Source organism: Anabrus simplex, chromosome 5 (assembly GCF_040414725.1).
Source record: "Anabrus simplex isolate iqAnaSimp1 chromosome 5, ASM4041472v1, whole genome shotgun sequence".
Classification (NCBI taxonomy): domain Eukaryota; kingdom Metazoa; phylum Arthropoda; class Insecta; order Orthoptera; family Tettigoniidae; genus Anabrus; species Anabrus simplex.
In genome coordinates this window covers 152,601,876-152,617,133 of record NC_090269.1, presented here as the reverse complement: position 1 = coordinate 152,617,133, position 15,258 = coordinate 152,601,876, and the positions used below count along the sequence as shown (strand labels likewise).

General features: G+C 39.1%; 1 protein-coding gene across 8 annotated transcripts in view; it reads left to right on the top strand.

Moving 5' to 3' along the window:
* PAN3 (Poly(A) specific ribonuclease subunit PAN3) overlaps positions 1–15,258 on the top strand; it is a 257,273-nt gene that overhangs the window by 99,276 nt on the left and 142,739 nt on the right. For 7 of the 8 annotated variants that reach the window (XM_067148377.2, XM_067148376.2, XM_067148373.2 and 4 more), the window contains exon 3: positions 14,890–14,976. In XM_067148377.2, the coding sequence (XP_067004478.1) occupies positions 14,890–14,976 (87 nt within the window). Of the gene's footprint in view, positions 1–14,889; positions 14,977–15,174; positions 15,239–15,258 lie in introns of those variants that run through there. The other variant, XM_067148379.2, reaches the window with a different exon arrangement.

Here is a 15,258-nt window from a genome sequence, read left to right as displayed (position 1 = left end):
GGAAGCTTCTATAATCAGGATTCAGCGGAACTTAAGGAAATTACTTAAAAATTCCACTTTTATTTTTTATAAACAGGATACCAGAAAATGATAAACATGAACCCAAAGTTACCAATGGCCAAGGCTCTGCCCAAGATCCACAAAGCTAACATACCTATACAGCCTATAATCATCGGTATGAATAGTCCTACGTATAAAACATCTAAATTCATACATCCATTCCTGAAAAAGCATTATAAGTTTAATAATGAATCCGCAATCAGTAATTCAATAGAATTTTGTGACAAACTTAATAAATTCTGCTTACAACCACACTATAAGATGTGTTTGTTTGATATAAATAGTATGTACCCAAGCATACCGATCAATGAAACTGTTAATATCATCAAACTTAATCTAGTCAAACACAGCAAATTAAGCAAGTTTGAAATAGAAGAATTTATTAACTTATTAAGATTCGTTTTAAACAACAATTTTATTTCACATTCAGCAGAAAAATATACCATCAGATGTGTTTAGGAATGGGAGACCCCGCATCAGGTATATTAGCTAACATTTATATGGACCATTTGAAACATAATAAAATATTGACAAACATAAAAGGGCTGTGTCTATGGCTGAGATACGTGGACGACACCTTTGTCATAATAGACAGTAAACAAAATAACAGTGAGAAAATTCTGGTCTTAAATAATCTCGACCGTAACATAAAATTCACTAAGAGGAGGAAAACAATAACTCAATAAATTTTCTGGACTTCAATATAAAGCGTACAGGAAACAAATTTGATTTTCAAATTTAATCTGATGTATGCCCCTGTAACAATTTAAAATGAATCACTCCATCCTCTATCTCACAAACAAATGGCTTTTTTCAGTTGGGTTTACAGAACCCTAAAAATTCCTCTTACAAACAACAGTTTAAGGAAGGAGTTCAATTTCATAAAGGACCTAGCTTCAATCAATGGTTATAAAACAGAAATGGTCAATAAGATGATTAAAAAGGTGAAACTGAAAATGGCTACTAATCACATCCCAGATAAAACCAAAAAATCTAAGTTTGCAACATTTACTAATCCAGCCATATAAAGTCACAAATCCTATAAGAAAACGAGAAATCAATATTGCCTTTAAAACTCAACACACAAACCGAAATATTTTTTCAATCATAATAAGGTAAATTCAAACAATAACCAATATCAAGGATCAGGAATCTACAGAATCACTTGTGCTGAATGCGAATTTTCGTACGTTGGCCAAACTGGCCGAAGTTTTCTTACTAGATACCTAGAACATGTTAATGCAGCAAAACATAATAAACATTCCGTAATGAGTGCTCACGTGCAAGAAACTGGACTCCGTTTCACAACCATACAGATTTAAGAATAATCAGAAAAATCTAAAAGGGAAAATTGATGACAGAGATGGAAAATATTTACATTCATTTAGATCAGCAGTTTGACACAGATATCCTAAACAATGAGATCAAAGTAAAGAATCCCCTATTAGAACAATTACCAAAATTAATACAAACATTTAAGTCTGATATAAATAAATTTTCTAACATTTTTGTTCCTAAAAATATCAATAATTCCATTACACAAACAAACTCAATCCCTCCCTATGTTTACTCTAGGCATTCCCTTCCACAAACCACACCAGCCTTCAATGCGCCGCCCACTTCCCCTTCCCACTCCCCACCAAAACACATTCACTCGTACAATACAAGGAGTGCTAATGGAGCGACAAGCATTTGTCACTAAGTTGTAAACACTACCAGACATATAGGCAGCTGTCGGAGGGGTAAGTGAAGATTCCTTTTAAGGTGAGGCTCACACAGACTAATAGAAGATATTTACACGTAATTTTTCCTTGTTACAGATATATCAACAAGCTCAAGTCTAAATTTGGAGTGTTCACATCACATTTCAACTTGAAGTTAGAGCGTCCCTTTAGCACACAACGCTTTAGGAATAAAACAACAAGCAGACTTCTGACATATAAGTCATTCCTGCATTAAGTCAATGATTGGGAGAAACTGCAATATCATTTATGATAGACATGCTAAAACCAAATTAGTTTTAATTCATAAGATGAAGAAGCATGAAGATTTAAAGATGCCTAAATATTCTAAGAACACATAATATTTTAGCCAGATCTCAAGTAAAGTTTTAATGAGTTCATCAACAGAGTCTCGTTCATTTTCTATATTTAAGAGACAATGTTATCTTCAAGATTTTAGACAATTAATTATTTTAGCTTAATAGAACAGATACTTTTTAAGACTATAACAGATTAAATTTAATATGTATGTAACAGTAATGTTTTTTAGATCCGTAGTTAAAATACATACATGAACATCATAATTAATTTTGTCAAAGAATTTGGTAAAATGGCATAAGTTTGTACAGTATCATAAAGTAGATCTTAATCAACCTAGAGAAAGTATAGTGGCTGATGATGCTCAGAAAAAGAGCAAAACATGTACCATGTATAACAATTTAGTAAGGATGTAATCGTAACTAAGCTAATTATGTTTTGAATAGGTGTATTGCAATAAACCATTGTATTTTTACATCACTACTCAGTGTGGCGAACGAAGGTCATACTCCAAATGCCTTTCCCAAAGACATTCCCATTGCAAATTGCAGCATTGCACTCCAAACATATCTCTGAAATAGACTTTCTTAGATAGTCTCAGAAATCGAGAACCTTTCCGGACACACAACACGAGGATTCATGTTGCCTGAATCAAACCACACAAAATAAAATTCCAGAAGTAGAGAGCCGAACTTATACAATATGTAAGGGTCGACATTCATGCAAACAAACGCTCCCCACTCAAATAGATAATCATATGTCACACTCGACAGCTGAGAGTGCAGAGCCAGATGATAACAGTCTAAGGCAAGATAGAAACAAATATAACTATAGGAAAAAATCACATATCAGGCTCGATGTCATTATAAATTCATATGCTAAAACAAACAAACCGACATCCCTTTAAATAGTACCAAACAGAAAAGTGCCCAAATGCCAAAGGAAGCACAACAAAGATAATGGATGGAGAAGTGTGCAGCGTTATTAACATTTCAAGCGTGTCTTGCTGCTGCTGCTGCTGCTACTACTACTACTTTTTTACTATTACTACTACTACTACTACTAAATGTTTTCATTCCTGCCCTGAATTGGGAGACGGGCCTCCTAGACGGTGATGCCATGTCTCAGACCAGGAGATTTGTACTGGAGAAGGAGATGTGTGGAGAAGGTGAGAGAGTTGGCGACCATGGTCTATGCTAGGAACTGTAGCTTGGATGTTCTTGCAAATAATGCCCGCACTTAGGGTTCGTAGCTCGAATCTTGTTGGTAGTGTGCAAGTTATATATCAGACCTCTTTTGCAGTGAGTAGGTTGCCAGGCGGAGGGGGGAGTGAAGATTCAACTTTGTAGTGGCGTCAGTAGAAGGACCTTAGTGCAGGAGAATGGAAAACCACGGAAAATCATTTTCAGGACAGCCAACCGTGGGGACCAGCCCATCTCCGTCTCCTAACTACAGAGGTGTAGGGCCACGGTAAAACCATGGCCACCCTTTCTCTGCTCTGTTGGCCGGTCAGAGTGCTGTGCTGTCAGACTACGGACCAGCTCTGGCCACTTGTAGGCTGGGGCCCACTCTGCATCGGCCTATCTATTTACTACATATCTATCAATGTTTTCATTCCCTACCCTGAAGGGGTGGGGTGGGCCACCTAGAGGGTTACACCCTCTCTCTGGCCAAGAGATGCGGGCGGGTTGGGGAGATTTGGTGGACGAAGGGGATGGGGAGGGGTTTGGCCTCTTGGCTAAGGGGTTTCAATTTTAATTCATTATCATTTACAAGGTTTTTTCTTTCTAGTCTGGAGAATGAGCATTGTTTCCAAAAGATACTTATATTCTGATCTGAAAGAAAAAAAATACCCAACTTGATGGGAAAGAATTAGACAATACAAAGTAGGAAGAAATCAATAGGAGGATCCTTCTGGAAATCGAAGAGCGATTGGAGAGTGCCAACGATGTGGTGCTGAAGCTTTTTTCTCCCATCACTGTTCTGTTTACTGACTGGATGTTACAATGTTCACAGAAGAGAAGAGTTAGGGGTGGGGGGCAGAATGAGGGACAGGGTTCAGACCAGAGTTTCTAAAGGGGTGAACTGGATGTGAGTATTTAGTCGAGAATGTGAAGTTTGAAAGTGAGCATTGAGGGTTTGGTTTACGGCAGCTTGTAGATGTGTGTTAGGACAAGAGGATGGTGGTAGGGTGAATATTGTAGAGCTATGGTGATGAATCGGGTTAAATCCTAGACAGTAGGAGATGGGAAGAGAGAGCGTCTGGGACTAGTAGGTGAATCGACTGTGCGAATGGGTGCGACGAGTTTGAGGTTGTCAGGAGGAGGGGCGGGATGAGCTTTAAATCTGTGGGTGTATACTGGGTGTGCTTCTCCACACGAGTTACAGACTTGGGGCTGTTTAGTGTTAGGGCATTTATAGCTTGGATGTTCTTGCAAATAATGCCCGCACTTAGGGTTCGTAGCTCGAATCTTGTTGGTAGTGTGCAAGTTATATATCAGACCTCTTTTGCAGTGAGTAGGTTGCCAGGCGGAGGGGGGAGTGAAGATTCAACTTTGTAGTGGCGTCAGTAGAGGGACACCTGAAGCCAACACCCTGTCAAGATCTGCGGTGGTAGGCAGTAGAATTCTCACCATGTAAGTTGGGCCTGTTGCATTCCAGATTCGGAACACTTTACGAGCTGTAATACCTTCGGAGAACAATTTCCTTACCACACCATGTAAAATATAAGGAGAAACATCATGGTGTAGAGCGAGCTTCAACATAAAGGTGGCTTGTACCGACAAAAGTTAAAAAAAAAAAAAAAAAAGTATAAGAATGCCACGTGAAAGGTTAGAGTCTCCATTTTTCTACACATCCTCACAAGAAAAGCCCTCAAGAAAATACCAAATTATCCCAAGGAAAGGAATAAACATATAAAATTTAGCCGAACAAGCTTGCTGCCATCTCATGGGAGGGATATTAAATACATAAAGAAGGAAAAATTACATAGCATAAGAGCATTCTCTGTAGGTTTGAGACAAATGACTTAGGTTTGAGAAATGACTTTGACTTCAAAACCAGTGGAGTTAAAACCTGCAATGAATATTGAATTTTCACGACCGCATTGTAATCGAAACAGACTTTCAACGTATTAGGTCGTGTTACGTACATGTAGTACATGTTGAAGAGATGTTAAGTACAGAACAAAAATGGCCAGCCGGACGCCAGTGGGATCCGAACCCACAACCTCCCGATTTCGCGTCGGTTGCTCTACCAATTGAGCTATGGTGGCCTGTACTTAACATCTCTTCAACTACTACATGTACGTAACACGACCTAATACGTTGAAAGTCTGTTTTGATTACAATGCGGTCGTGAAAATTCAATATTCATTGACATGCCCCACAACGGGCAACTCTACAGTGTGCTAGCAGCAGTGCCAGACCTGTAGCTCAGATCCTTTCAAACAGAACAAAGATGGCCAATTGGTACATCTTTCACACTCTTCTTCTTCTTCCTCTCCCTCCCCTTTTAATCTCAAAACTTATTTTTAAATTACTCTCATCTTTCTCTTTCAGACATCTACTTCACACTGATCCATTGATTAAAAGGTCCACTGATTCAAGCTGTAGATGTCCCCCTCAGCCTTGTAAAACTTAAATTCACACTATCTACTCACCAAGAATTAACTTACTTCAAATTAATCGTTTCCCACAAATATGTTGATCAACTGACTTCAAGCTAAGACAGGAACTAGGAAGCAAATATACGAACAGTGTCACAATTTTAGCAAGATTAATTAATAGAAATAAGTTTTGATGTATTTTTGCACCGTGTTTTTAAGTGTATTGTTCCATATTCACATACTGATGTTCTGGTTATCCCAATGTAGGGACCCAAGATGTTGTACAAGGCCTAATTTAGTTTTTGTAATTGTCAGTTGATCAACGTCACCCTTGTGCAAGACTCGATCTGCTTATGGACATGTTTCATCAGTTTCAATTTCTGTGATAACAAATGTTACGACATACCAAATGTTTTAATTTTATATTTGGTGATTGCTTTTGTTATACTTGATATTATTCCTATTATGGCATCTATGACTGAGAATGACCTCATATGTTAAAACAGGTCAAAACTGGTCCCACATTGAGTAAAGTGTAGATAGATGCAAATAGGTGAATCTTTCTTACTTTTGATTGTCATTATTTGTCAGTACGGATCCAGAATGAAATTTATTACTTACTAGCTTTCCTTATAAACAACATTCCTTGTACTTTATTTCTTTTTTACAATTTTCTTTACGTCACGCTGACACAGATAGGTGTTGGTGTTTGTACCAGATGCACACAATTTACGAGGAACATAGGGATATTCATGTCAAACCAATTATTTATTATTTATTTCGTGTCAGAGTGTTGAGAAACTTAAAAATATAAATAAGGTATTATATACAAATAAAACAGAATACATTTTATGTCACAAAACATGTTTCACACAATGTCTGCCCAGAAATGGGCAACAGAAATTCCCTCTTCAGTGGCTTGAATCAAGTCTTGAAGTGTACAACGAACAGGGCAGGACTGACAGTCATACAGGTGTTGGGTAGTTTGTTGCTCCCCACAATCGCAGAAGTCTGACTGATCTTTCAGATAACCCCATTTTTTAAGGTTATCCTTGGATTTACCTACTCCACTCCTCAAACGATTAAGTGCCTTCCAGGTTGTCCATTCCAAATGATGACCAGGGGGTGGAGATTCAAAAGGCACCATCCAATCAGAAAGATGCTCCATTTTTGCTCGCCACATATCACAACGTGCTGTTCTTGCTGGTTTATCCAGAGCCTTGGAGACATTGAGGAAACTTTTCCTGGACTTCAGTCTTCTGGGTGGAGGTCGATGTCCAAATAACGGGTGGTTGCTTGTGAGATCCACCTTCGACCTCTCTTGCCTTGCAAACACTTCTCGCCGAATGTCTGGAGGAGAAATACCAGCCAAGCAGTAGAGTTTGTCAGTGGGAGTAGGTTTCAGACACCCAGTTACTATTCTACATGTTTCATTAAGGGCTGCATCCACCCGCTTCGTATGGGCTGACCTAAACCATACAGGACACGCATACTCAGCTGCAGAAAAACTCAGAGCAAGAGCTGAGGTTCTTAACAAAGTTGGATGGGCTCCCCATTTGCTTGAGCCAAGTTTACGGAGGATGTTATTTCGGGCTGAGACTTTCTGTCCAGAATTAACACAGTGTTTCTTGTATGTTAAGGTCCGGTCTAAAGTGACACCCAGGTACCTAGGTGTAAAACAATGCTCCAGTTGCTTACCCTCCCACGTCACGCACAGCCGTCTAGTAGCTTCTCGATTTCGAAGATGAAATGCACACACCTGGGTCTTAGTCGGGTTTTGTAGTAGCCGGTTCTTCTGATAGTACACTGAAAGTTCCTTAAGTGCATTTGAGAGCTGCATTTCAGTGGTTTGAAAGTCGTCGCACTGGACAGCTAAAGCCAGGTCATCGGCATAAATGAAGCTTCTTGTATAGGAAGGCCTTGGCTGGTCATTTGTGTAGATGTTAAAGAGGATTGGCGAGAGGACACTGCCCTGAGGAAGTCCGTTCCGTTGGTCCCTCCACCTACTGCACTTTCCTTGAAACTCAACAAAGAACCGGCGATTCTGCAGGAGAGTTTCAACAATCTTCGTGAAACCATAGTCTCTGGTGAAGTTATAGAGCTTGGTGATCAAAGTTCTATGGTGCACTGTGTCGTATGCTGCCGTAAAGTCCACAAATACCACACCTGTGATTTTACGTCTTTCAAACCCATCCTCTATGTGCTGAGTTAAATTGAGCACCTGTGAAGTACAATTCCTTCCAGATCTAAAGCCCGCCTGTTCTGGAATAAGAAGGTGATCTACTTTAGATGTGAGGCGCTCAAGTAGGATCCTCTCAAATATCTTATATAGGTGACAAAGTAATGATATTTGCCTGTAGCTCTTAGGATCTAATGGATCCTTACCTGGCTTCAAAATAGCTATCACTCTAGACTTCCTCCATACCTTAGGTATCTGTTTACTCTGCAGGCAATTGTTTAGAAAATCAACAACCCACTTCCTTGCTCTGGAACCAAAATGTTTTATTTGTTCCACTCTCATATCATCCAGACCTGTAGCCTTGCCATTTTTGGATTTGTTTATGGCTTTCTCTAATTCCTCTAGGGTGATATTATTAGTGAGGTCGCTAGACTCCTTATCTATTTGGCGTTCTATTTTAACTCTATTCATATAACCCCCTATTTTTCCATTGAGCAAAAGTTGATGAGCAATGGCATCTGGGGACAAATTGACGTGTACAGGGGCTTTTGTGAAGTCATTATTAAGCCTCTTTAAAAGTCGCCAGGCTTTCTGACTACTTTTAGACATGTCCAGCTCTTCAAGGGTAGATATCCAACGATTTCGTTTATCTTCCGCTAACATTGTTGTCAACTCTAGACCTTTCTGCACAGTCTCTTCGCCAAAGGGATTCGTCTCAAATAGATCAATGTATTCAGCCATCAGAGCTGAGGAATGTTGATTGAGTCCAGGAACATAATTCATTCTACAACCTCTGGGAATTGACTGTCTGGAGCTCTTGTTCACTGCATCTACAAACAGATCGTAGTCAGTCATAGAAATACCTATATCAGATACAGCATCTTCCAGATATGCAGTAAACTTGTTCCAGTCTGCTTTCTTAAAATTATATCGCCTGCGGAAAGGTACGCTCATAGGACGTACCACAGCAAATACCTGACACATGATGGGTCTATGCTGTGTGTGTGGTATTGGGGTGCCGATGTTCTTTATACACTGCTGAGCAATTCCTTCGCTAACAAAGATTAGATCAGGGTTATAACCTCGTTGCCAACGCCCACTGTTAAAAGAAGGAGGAAGTTTAACATCGTGTAACAGTAGCATCTGGTGGGTCTCAGCCCATTCCAGCACAGCCTCTCCATCTTCATTCTCATGTTCATATCCCCAGACGTTGCTTTGGCTGTTAAAGTCACCAATTACAATGTGGACGGCTTGATTGTCGAAATTCCTTGGTTTCTGGAAATGGAATGCAGAATTTGGTGGTTTATATATAGAGGAAACAGTGCAATGATTTAACTCATCACAACATCTGATGAAAAGGAATACTTACTCAAGTTATGAATGTTCCCCTTCAAGCTACATACAAACCATTACCCATATTATTGTTGAAGAAAACATAATTTATAAATCATCAAGTGGCTCGTCTATACAGATGGGGAATGTCAACTCCCAGATCAACTCAGGAATGTTTGGTTGCTGTAGGAGGGACGACATAGTTCGGTACCAGCTGCAGCAGTTTTGATGGGTCATTTGGTTTCATTTTTGCATGTGTTGTCGGACTTCATCAATGTTTTAAATTTGGATTGTAAATTGAGACATACCGGATTGTTTAGTTTATTATTGGATGTATGTGAGCATATGTTTTGCAGTTGGATCATGGCTGAAGATGACCCAATTGTATATAGGGTCGAAACTAGTCCCAGTTATATAGGACACTTTACAAGCTAATGGTATTGAATAGGTGCCCCTTCTCTACCCTTTGATAGTGGTACAGATAGGTCTTACGGCGACGATGTGAAGAACTGGGGAGGAAGCAACCATGGCCTTAATTAAGGTACAGCCCCAGCACTTGCCTGGTGTGAAAATAGGAAACCACGGAAAACCATCGTCAGAGCTACTGACAGTGGTGTTCAAACCCACTATCTCCCGAATGGAAGCTGATAGGTTACTGACCCAAACCTCGCAGCCACTTGCCCATTGCATTCCTTGTACAACTACCTTTTGGCACATTGCAACATTTAACTGGCCATGGCTGAACACCGGCTGGTGTCACTTGAGGTTTATTGATCGTGATACAAAGTGCCCAGCAAATTAGAAATGGATTTCCTCTGAAAGAAAATGGAAGGGTTTTATTGGTTGTTAAGTCAATTTAAGGGATTATAGCTTTTTGTCCAGGTTTATCTCCACTTATTATTTCCAAATCTAAACAATTTTGATACATACTTCTTAGAATTAGGTTCCGTTTAAGAGCCGTTGGAAAACGTTCCAATTTCTGAGGAGCGTAAGTATGACTCCAATTCTTAGAATAAGAATATGTGGAGGCAAACCATTAATTTGAAGGAATTCAAACATTATGTAGGAAATTTAAGTAGTTAGCTTTCATCTTCAGCATTAATCTGTTGATGCTGATGTATTGTTTTGCACTACTGGGTATAAGCCCAATGACTTTCAAATTAATTAAGATTGGTAACTTTCAAGAAAATGTCTCTCGCAGAAGTGAACGTTTTGCTATAAATTTCGATCACTATACCATCATGCGCTAAAATTCTGGCTTGTAATTCAATAACATTTGATCCATCACCATCTACAGACGGGAAGTCGCCGTTGCCGATTTCTTTAAAAAAATCAGCAAATTCCATTTTTATGTGGTTTTTGCACGCATATTTTCATATAAACGATGTGTTTTGAAGAAGGTTCAAAGAGGAGACTATTTAATACAATTATAACTAAATAATTGTTTGTCAATAAGCTTGCAGCAAAACAGGCAAAACCTTTATGAAATTCCCCAAGAACAATAATTTTCACACCAAAAGGTATGAAATGTCGTTACCTAAAAGACGATTCATGCCATTGGGGGCTTTATCCTACATTTAGCCATTTTTATAGAATATTGTCAGCTGCTTTGGAATTTAACATTTGAAGACATGCACCATACGTAGATGGTAATGTTCCATGGAGGTCAAGCTACGCACGGCGTTGAGTTCTAGTGCTTATATATCTGCTTCAACGTACTACAAACGTTAGCAGAGTGCTCGAAGAAATTCCACAGCGCTTGTTGTTCATTAAAAAAATGCCTGGTTGCAGCACATCATCGGAACCTAATTCTGTTGTGATACTAAGTTAGTACTACTGAAGCAGCTTACATAGCCGCATGGTCTCACGCGCAGACGACTAGAGCCAATTTCCACAATTAATTTAATTTTTCATTTATCAATGATTAGTATGTATGTAGTGCTTCATAAATACATGTTTTTAACATGCATTGTGAAAATTTAAAAAAAAATTGAAAGTAGAAAAAAGGTTTTTTAAATGTATTTATAAAAATTTTGCTCCAATTTTGAAAAACAAGGTATGTATGCATTGCTCAAACGTTGCTGAATCCAAAATAGGTTTATGACTAGGTAATTTTGTATAAAAATGTGAAAACACATTAAAGTGCTCAGTCCACACTGCAAGATCTAACTTCATCTGCTCAGTTTTCATTATGTTAATTTTAATCCAGACACCAGGCTCTCATTTAAATTTAGAGGAATTTGGAATGTAATTTGCATGGTTCGACTGCTGGGGAATAAAACAGAAACTACTCCTGTCCACATTGTACAGCTGACTAGGAAGGTCTGATTGCGCATATGTGCCTACCCCATTCCACACCCCCTATCGTGCCACCTGCTCAGCGCTCTCACGGTTCAGGCGGCCTAGAAGTACTGGCGAGCGCGTTGACCAATGAGAATGCTACATTTTCTTTAATAATTGAAAAATTTATAGCAAATTTTTTATGCTTTCAAAGACACACTGCAAATCTACAGGCCAAGAGCTTTCGTCACAATGCTTTACAATGTCAATCGGTTCAGCCGTTCTCTCATAAATGTAAGAAAAATCAGTCTAGTGTTTTAAATATATAGTTGATTACACGCGTCCGTAAAGTTTGTAATTGTATTCTTTGAAGTGAGCTGCTTCTCGTCATTTGCTATTTCAAAATTATTTCGCAATTTGATTTACACTCGACTCTCGATTTAGCGCAATCGGATGAAGCGCGTTGCGGCTTCACCGCGATATCAAAAACACTAAAAATGCACGAGTGTTAGAAGTTACAGTAATACAGAATTACAAAGGGTCAGGATAATATTGCCGAGTCGTAATAGTAGCAGGGCTGGCATGAACTTGAAGTTATTTGTAGCTGGTGTGTCACCGGCCGCGAGCATCTGCTCTACTTCACACCGCCCCACTCTAAGTTATTGTCTTTTATTTTTGTTCAGTGCACTTTAGTTTGCAAACAATGGCAACTGAACGGAAGTGTGTCGTTTTGACGATTCAACAGAAATTGGATATTGTACAAAATATAGAACGAGGTTTTACCGTTAAACAGATGTGTGTCCAATATAACGTTGGTAATTCTACCATGCGGGGTATTTTATGCAACAAAGACAAACTTCTATCATTTGCTTGTTTGATGCAAACAGTGGTATGGCGAACCGAAAAACTATGAAAAAATCTACGTTTGAGGAGCTTGACCAATGCATGTTGGAGTTGTTTTCATAGCAGCGAGCTATGACTGTAAGTAATTTTGTATAAAAATGTGAAAACTCGTTAAAATACTCAGTCCACGCTGTAAGATCTAACTTCATCTGTATGATGTATTACTAAAGCGAAGTTTTTCTCCAAAGCTCTTGGGATGGAGGGTGATTTTGATGCATCATCGGGATGGTTTACACGCTTTAAACAGCTACGTGGCTTCCGTGATGTCGGTGTAAAAGGCAAGTTGTTAAGTGGAAATACAGAAGCTGCTCAACAGCTCAATTCAGATTTTGAAAAAATTGTTCTGGATGAGGGTTTGGTCTCAAAACAAATTCACAAGATGGATGAGTCTGGCCTGTATTGAAAATGCCTACTTTCAAATAGGAGTGTTGTGCACCAGCCTGTGAAGCATCTAAAGAAAGGATGACTGTTATAATCTGCACGAACTGTACTTTCAGTACGCCTGTTCTATTTTTAACTTTTTGCGGGTTAATCGCGATTTCACTTATCCAGGAAGCCTTACCCCTACATTATCGCTGTTAATCGAGAGCTGAGTGTGCTTCTAATAGCACCTCAATAGGATTGTAATAGTCTTGATATATGTTTTCCAGTATTATGTGTAAGACATTGGGTCTCGACTTTTTAGGTGGAGATAGTTTGCGCTCGCTTCCCGTTGCTCTGGAGATAAAAGTTTTGTTCTGCTTGAACAGCCACCTTCAGGTGCAGGCTCTTCCTCGCCTTCAGAATCACTATATCTGTGCAGCATAACATCAATGCATTTCTGTGTCATCCCCATTATATTTGTGCATTATTATGCTGTATAACATATTCACAAACTTCATATCCTCAATTCCGATTGCATTTCCATATTCACCATATTGCAGCTTTGTCTCTAATATTTTGACAACATTTCATGGGATTCCTTCTTCTTTTGTTGCCAGTGTACACTATTTGCACTGTAACCCGCAGCGAAACACTCCCAAGAGACACGCTTACTGCAGGTCATGGAGCAGATAGAACGTGGCACCGTCTAATGGTGTTAGCAGGCAACTGCTGAGTTTTGCATGGAAAAGTTTTTGTTTTTGTCATGAATGTTCTAAGCATGTTTTTATGCTTTTCAGAGCGTTTGAGGCCAAGGGTGTCCCTTGTAAGACAATTTTTTTGAAAAAAAAATACATCCATTAAGTGGGCAATTTTATTATTATTTTTTAACTAAGGGGAGGTTTAGGGCACATCCATTACGTGAATAAATACAGTATGCATGCACGACAGCACTTCACGAGGAATCGTACATTACACAACCTCTACATCTGATTGTTCGCTACCAACGCCTTGTACACCTGACTAAACCAAGAGTAGTCGCGCTAACTCAAGATGCGTACAGGATGCAGCAACGACCATAGTCTGCATTTTGTGAGTAATGTTTAAAAAAATGATTAGGGCAAGTGTTAAAGAAGGAACCATTATCCATGATTTGGGGTAGAGAAACCGTGGATATAACTACAAATGAGGCGATGAAGCAGTTTCCTTCTTTAAAATACTGTGGAGTTAAATGGAGCTAATATACTGTATCTTTTTTTTTTTTTTTTTTTTGCGATTTGCGATAGGCCTTATGGCGACGATGGGATAGGAGAGGCCTACGAATTGGAAGGAAACGGCCGTGGCCTTAACTAAGGTACAGCCCCGGCATTTGCCTGGTGTGAAAATGGGAAACCACGGAAAACCATCTTCAGGGCTGCCGACAGTGGGGTTCGAACCCACTATCTCCCGATTACTGGATACTGGCCGCACTTAACCGACTGCAGCTATCGAGCTCGGTAATATACAGTATCTAATGATAGTTTAAGTTTCATTACCCAGTGAGGCTAAGCACTAAATTTTCCTTCAATCCCTAAGACTTTGAAAATAAATTGGGCTTCTTTGGTGCTTATTACGGGAAATACTTGCTTGCCTTCTGCTCATTTCTATTGAAACTGTTGAAACATGGTTTTATCCAGTTTTGTGTAAGTAGACAAACACCTGGATATGCAATAGCTGTCTGTGGTTTTCCAGATATCTTGAATTGTTTCACCTGTGACGGGCTGTGTTGAACTGCTTTCTTCCAAGATTATACACTATTTCCAGGTTGTGCTCTTTTGTTAACACTACATATCCACATTTTTCAGGTGTTTTCTGATGCTGACAGAAATCACTGAGTATTACTATGTGCTTATTAAACTGAACTGAACTCCAACACAGGTAAGGCCATTACTCTGTACGCCAACTGTTTGAGAGTCACTGTTGTGATGCACAGTCAACTGCAGTAAGTTTTAGTGGTTGGAACTTGACTTGATTATTTGATTATTTTTTTTCAGACCACAATGGTTAATCTACAATGCTGATAATTGAGTCTGCTGCTATAATTTTTTATTGTTATTTCCCTACTAATAAGAAATATTACTGTATTTCAGAATCGCCAGAACACTAGTACTCCTACAGGAGCTCTCAACCAGTCTCTGGCTGGACTTGGTTTGGATCAGCCAGTAACAATAAAAAAGGTAAAAAAAATGTATATATTTGTCTAGCCTGACACTTATTAGCTCGGTCCCTCCCCTCCTCTTTGTATTTTTTAAGGTTATTGTTTATGTTGTTTAGATACAACAAATTGCACACAAATATTCAAAATTAATTATGTAATATCATCTTCTTTTGTAGTAAGATTGGTTTACAAAGGCTTTCAGCTCTAGGTATGGGGAACGATGGATGATCTGGTCTGGGTCTGTCCATGTGTTGGCGCTGTCGATGGTGCCCTCCAGTAAGGTAGCTGTTCCTGAGGTGTT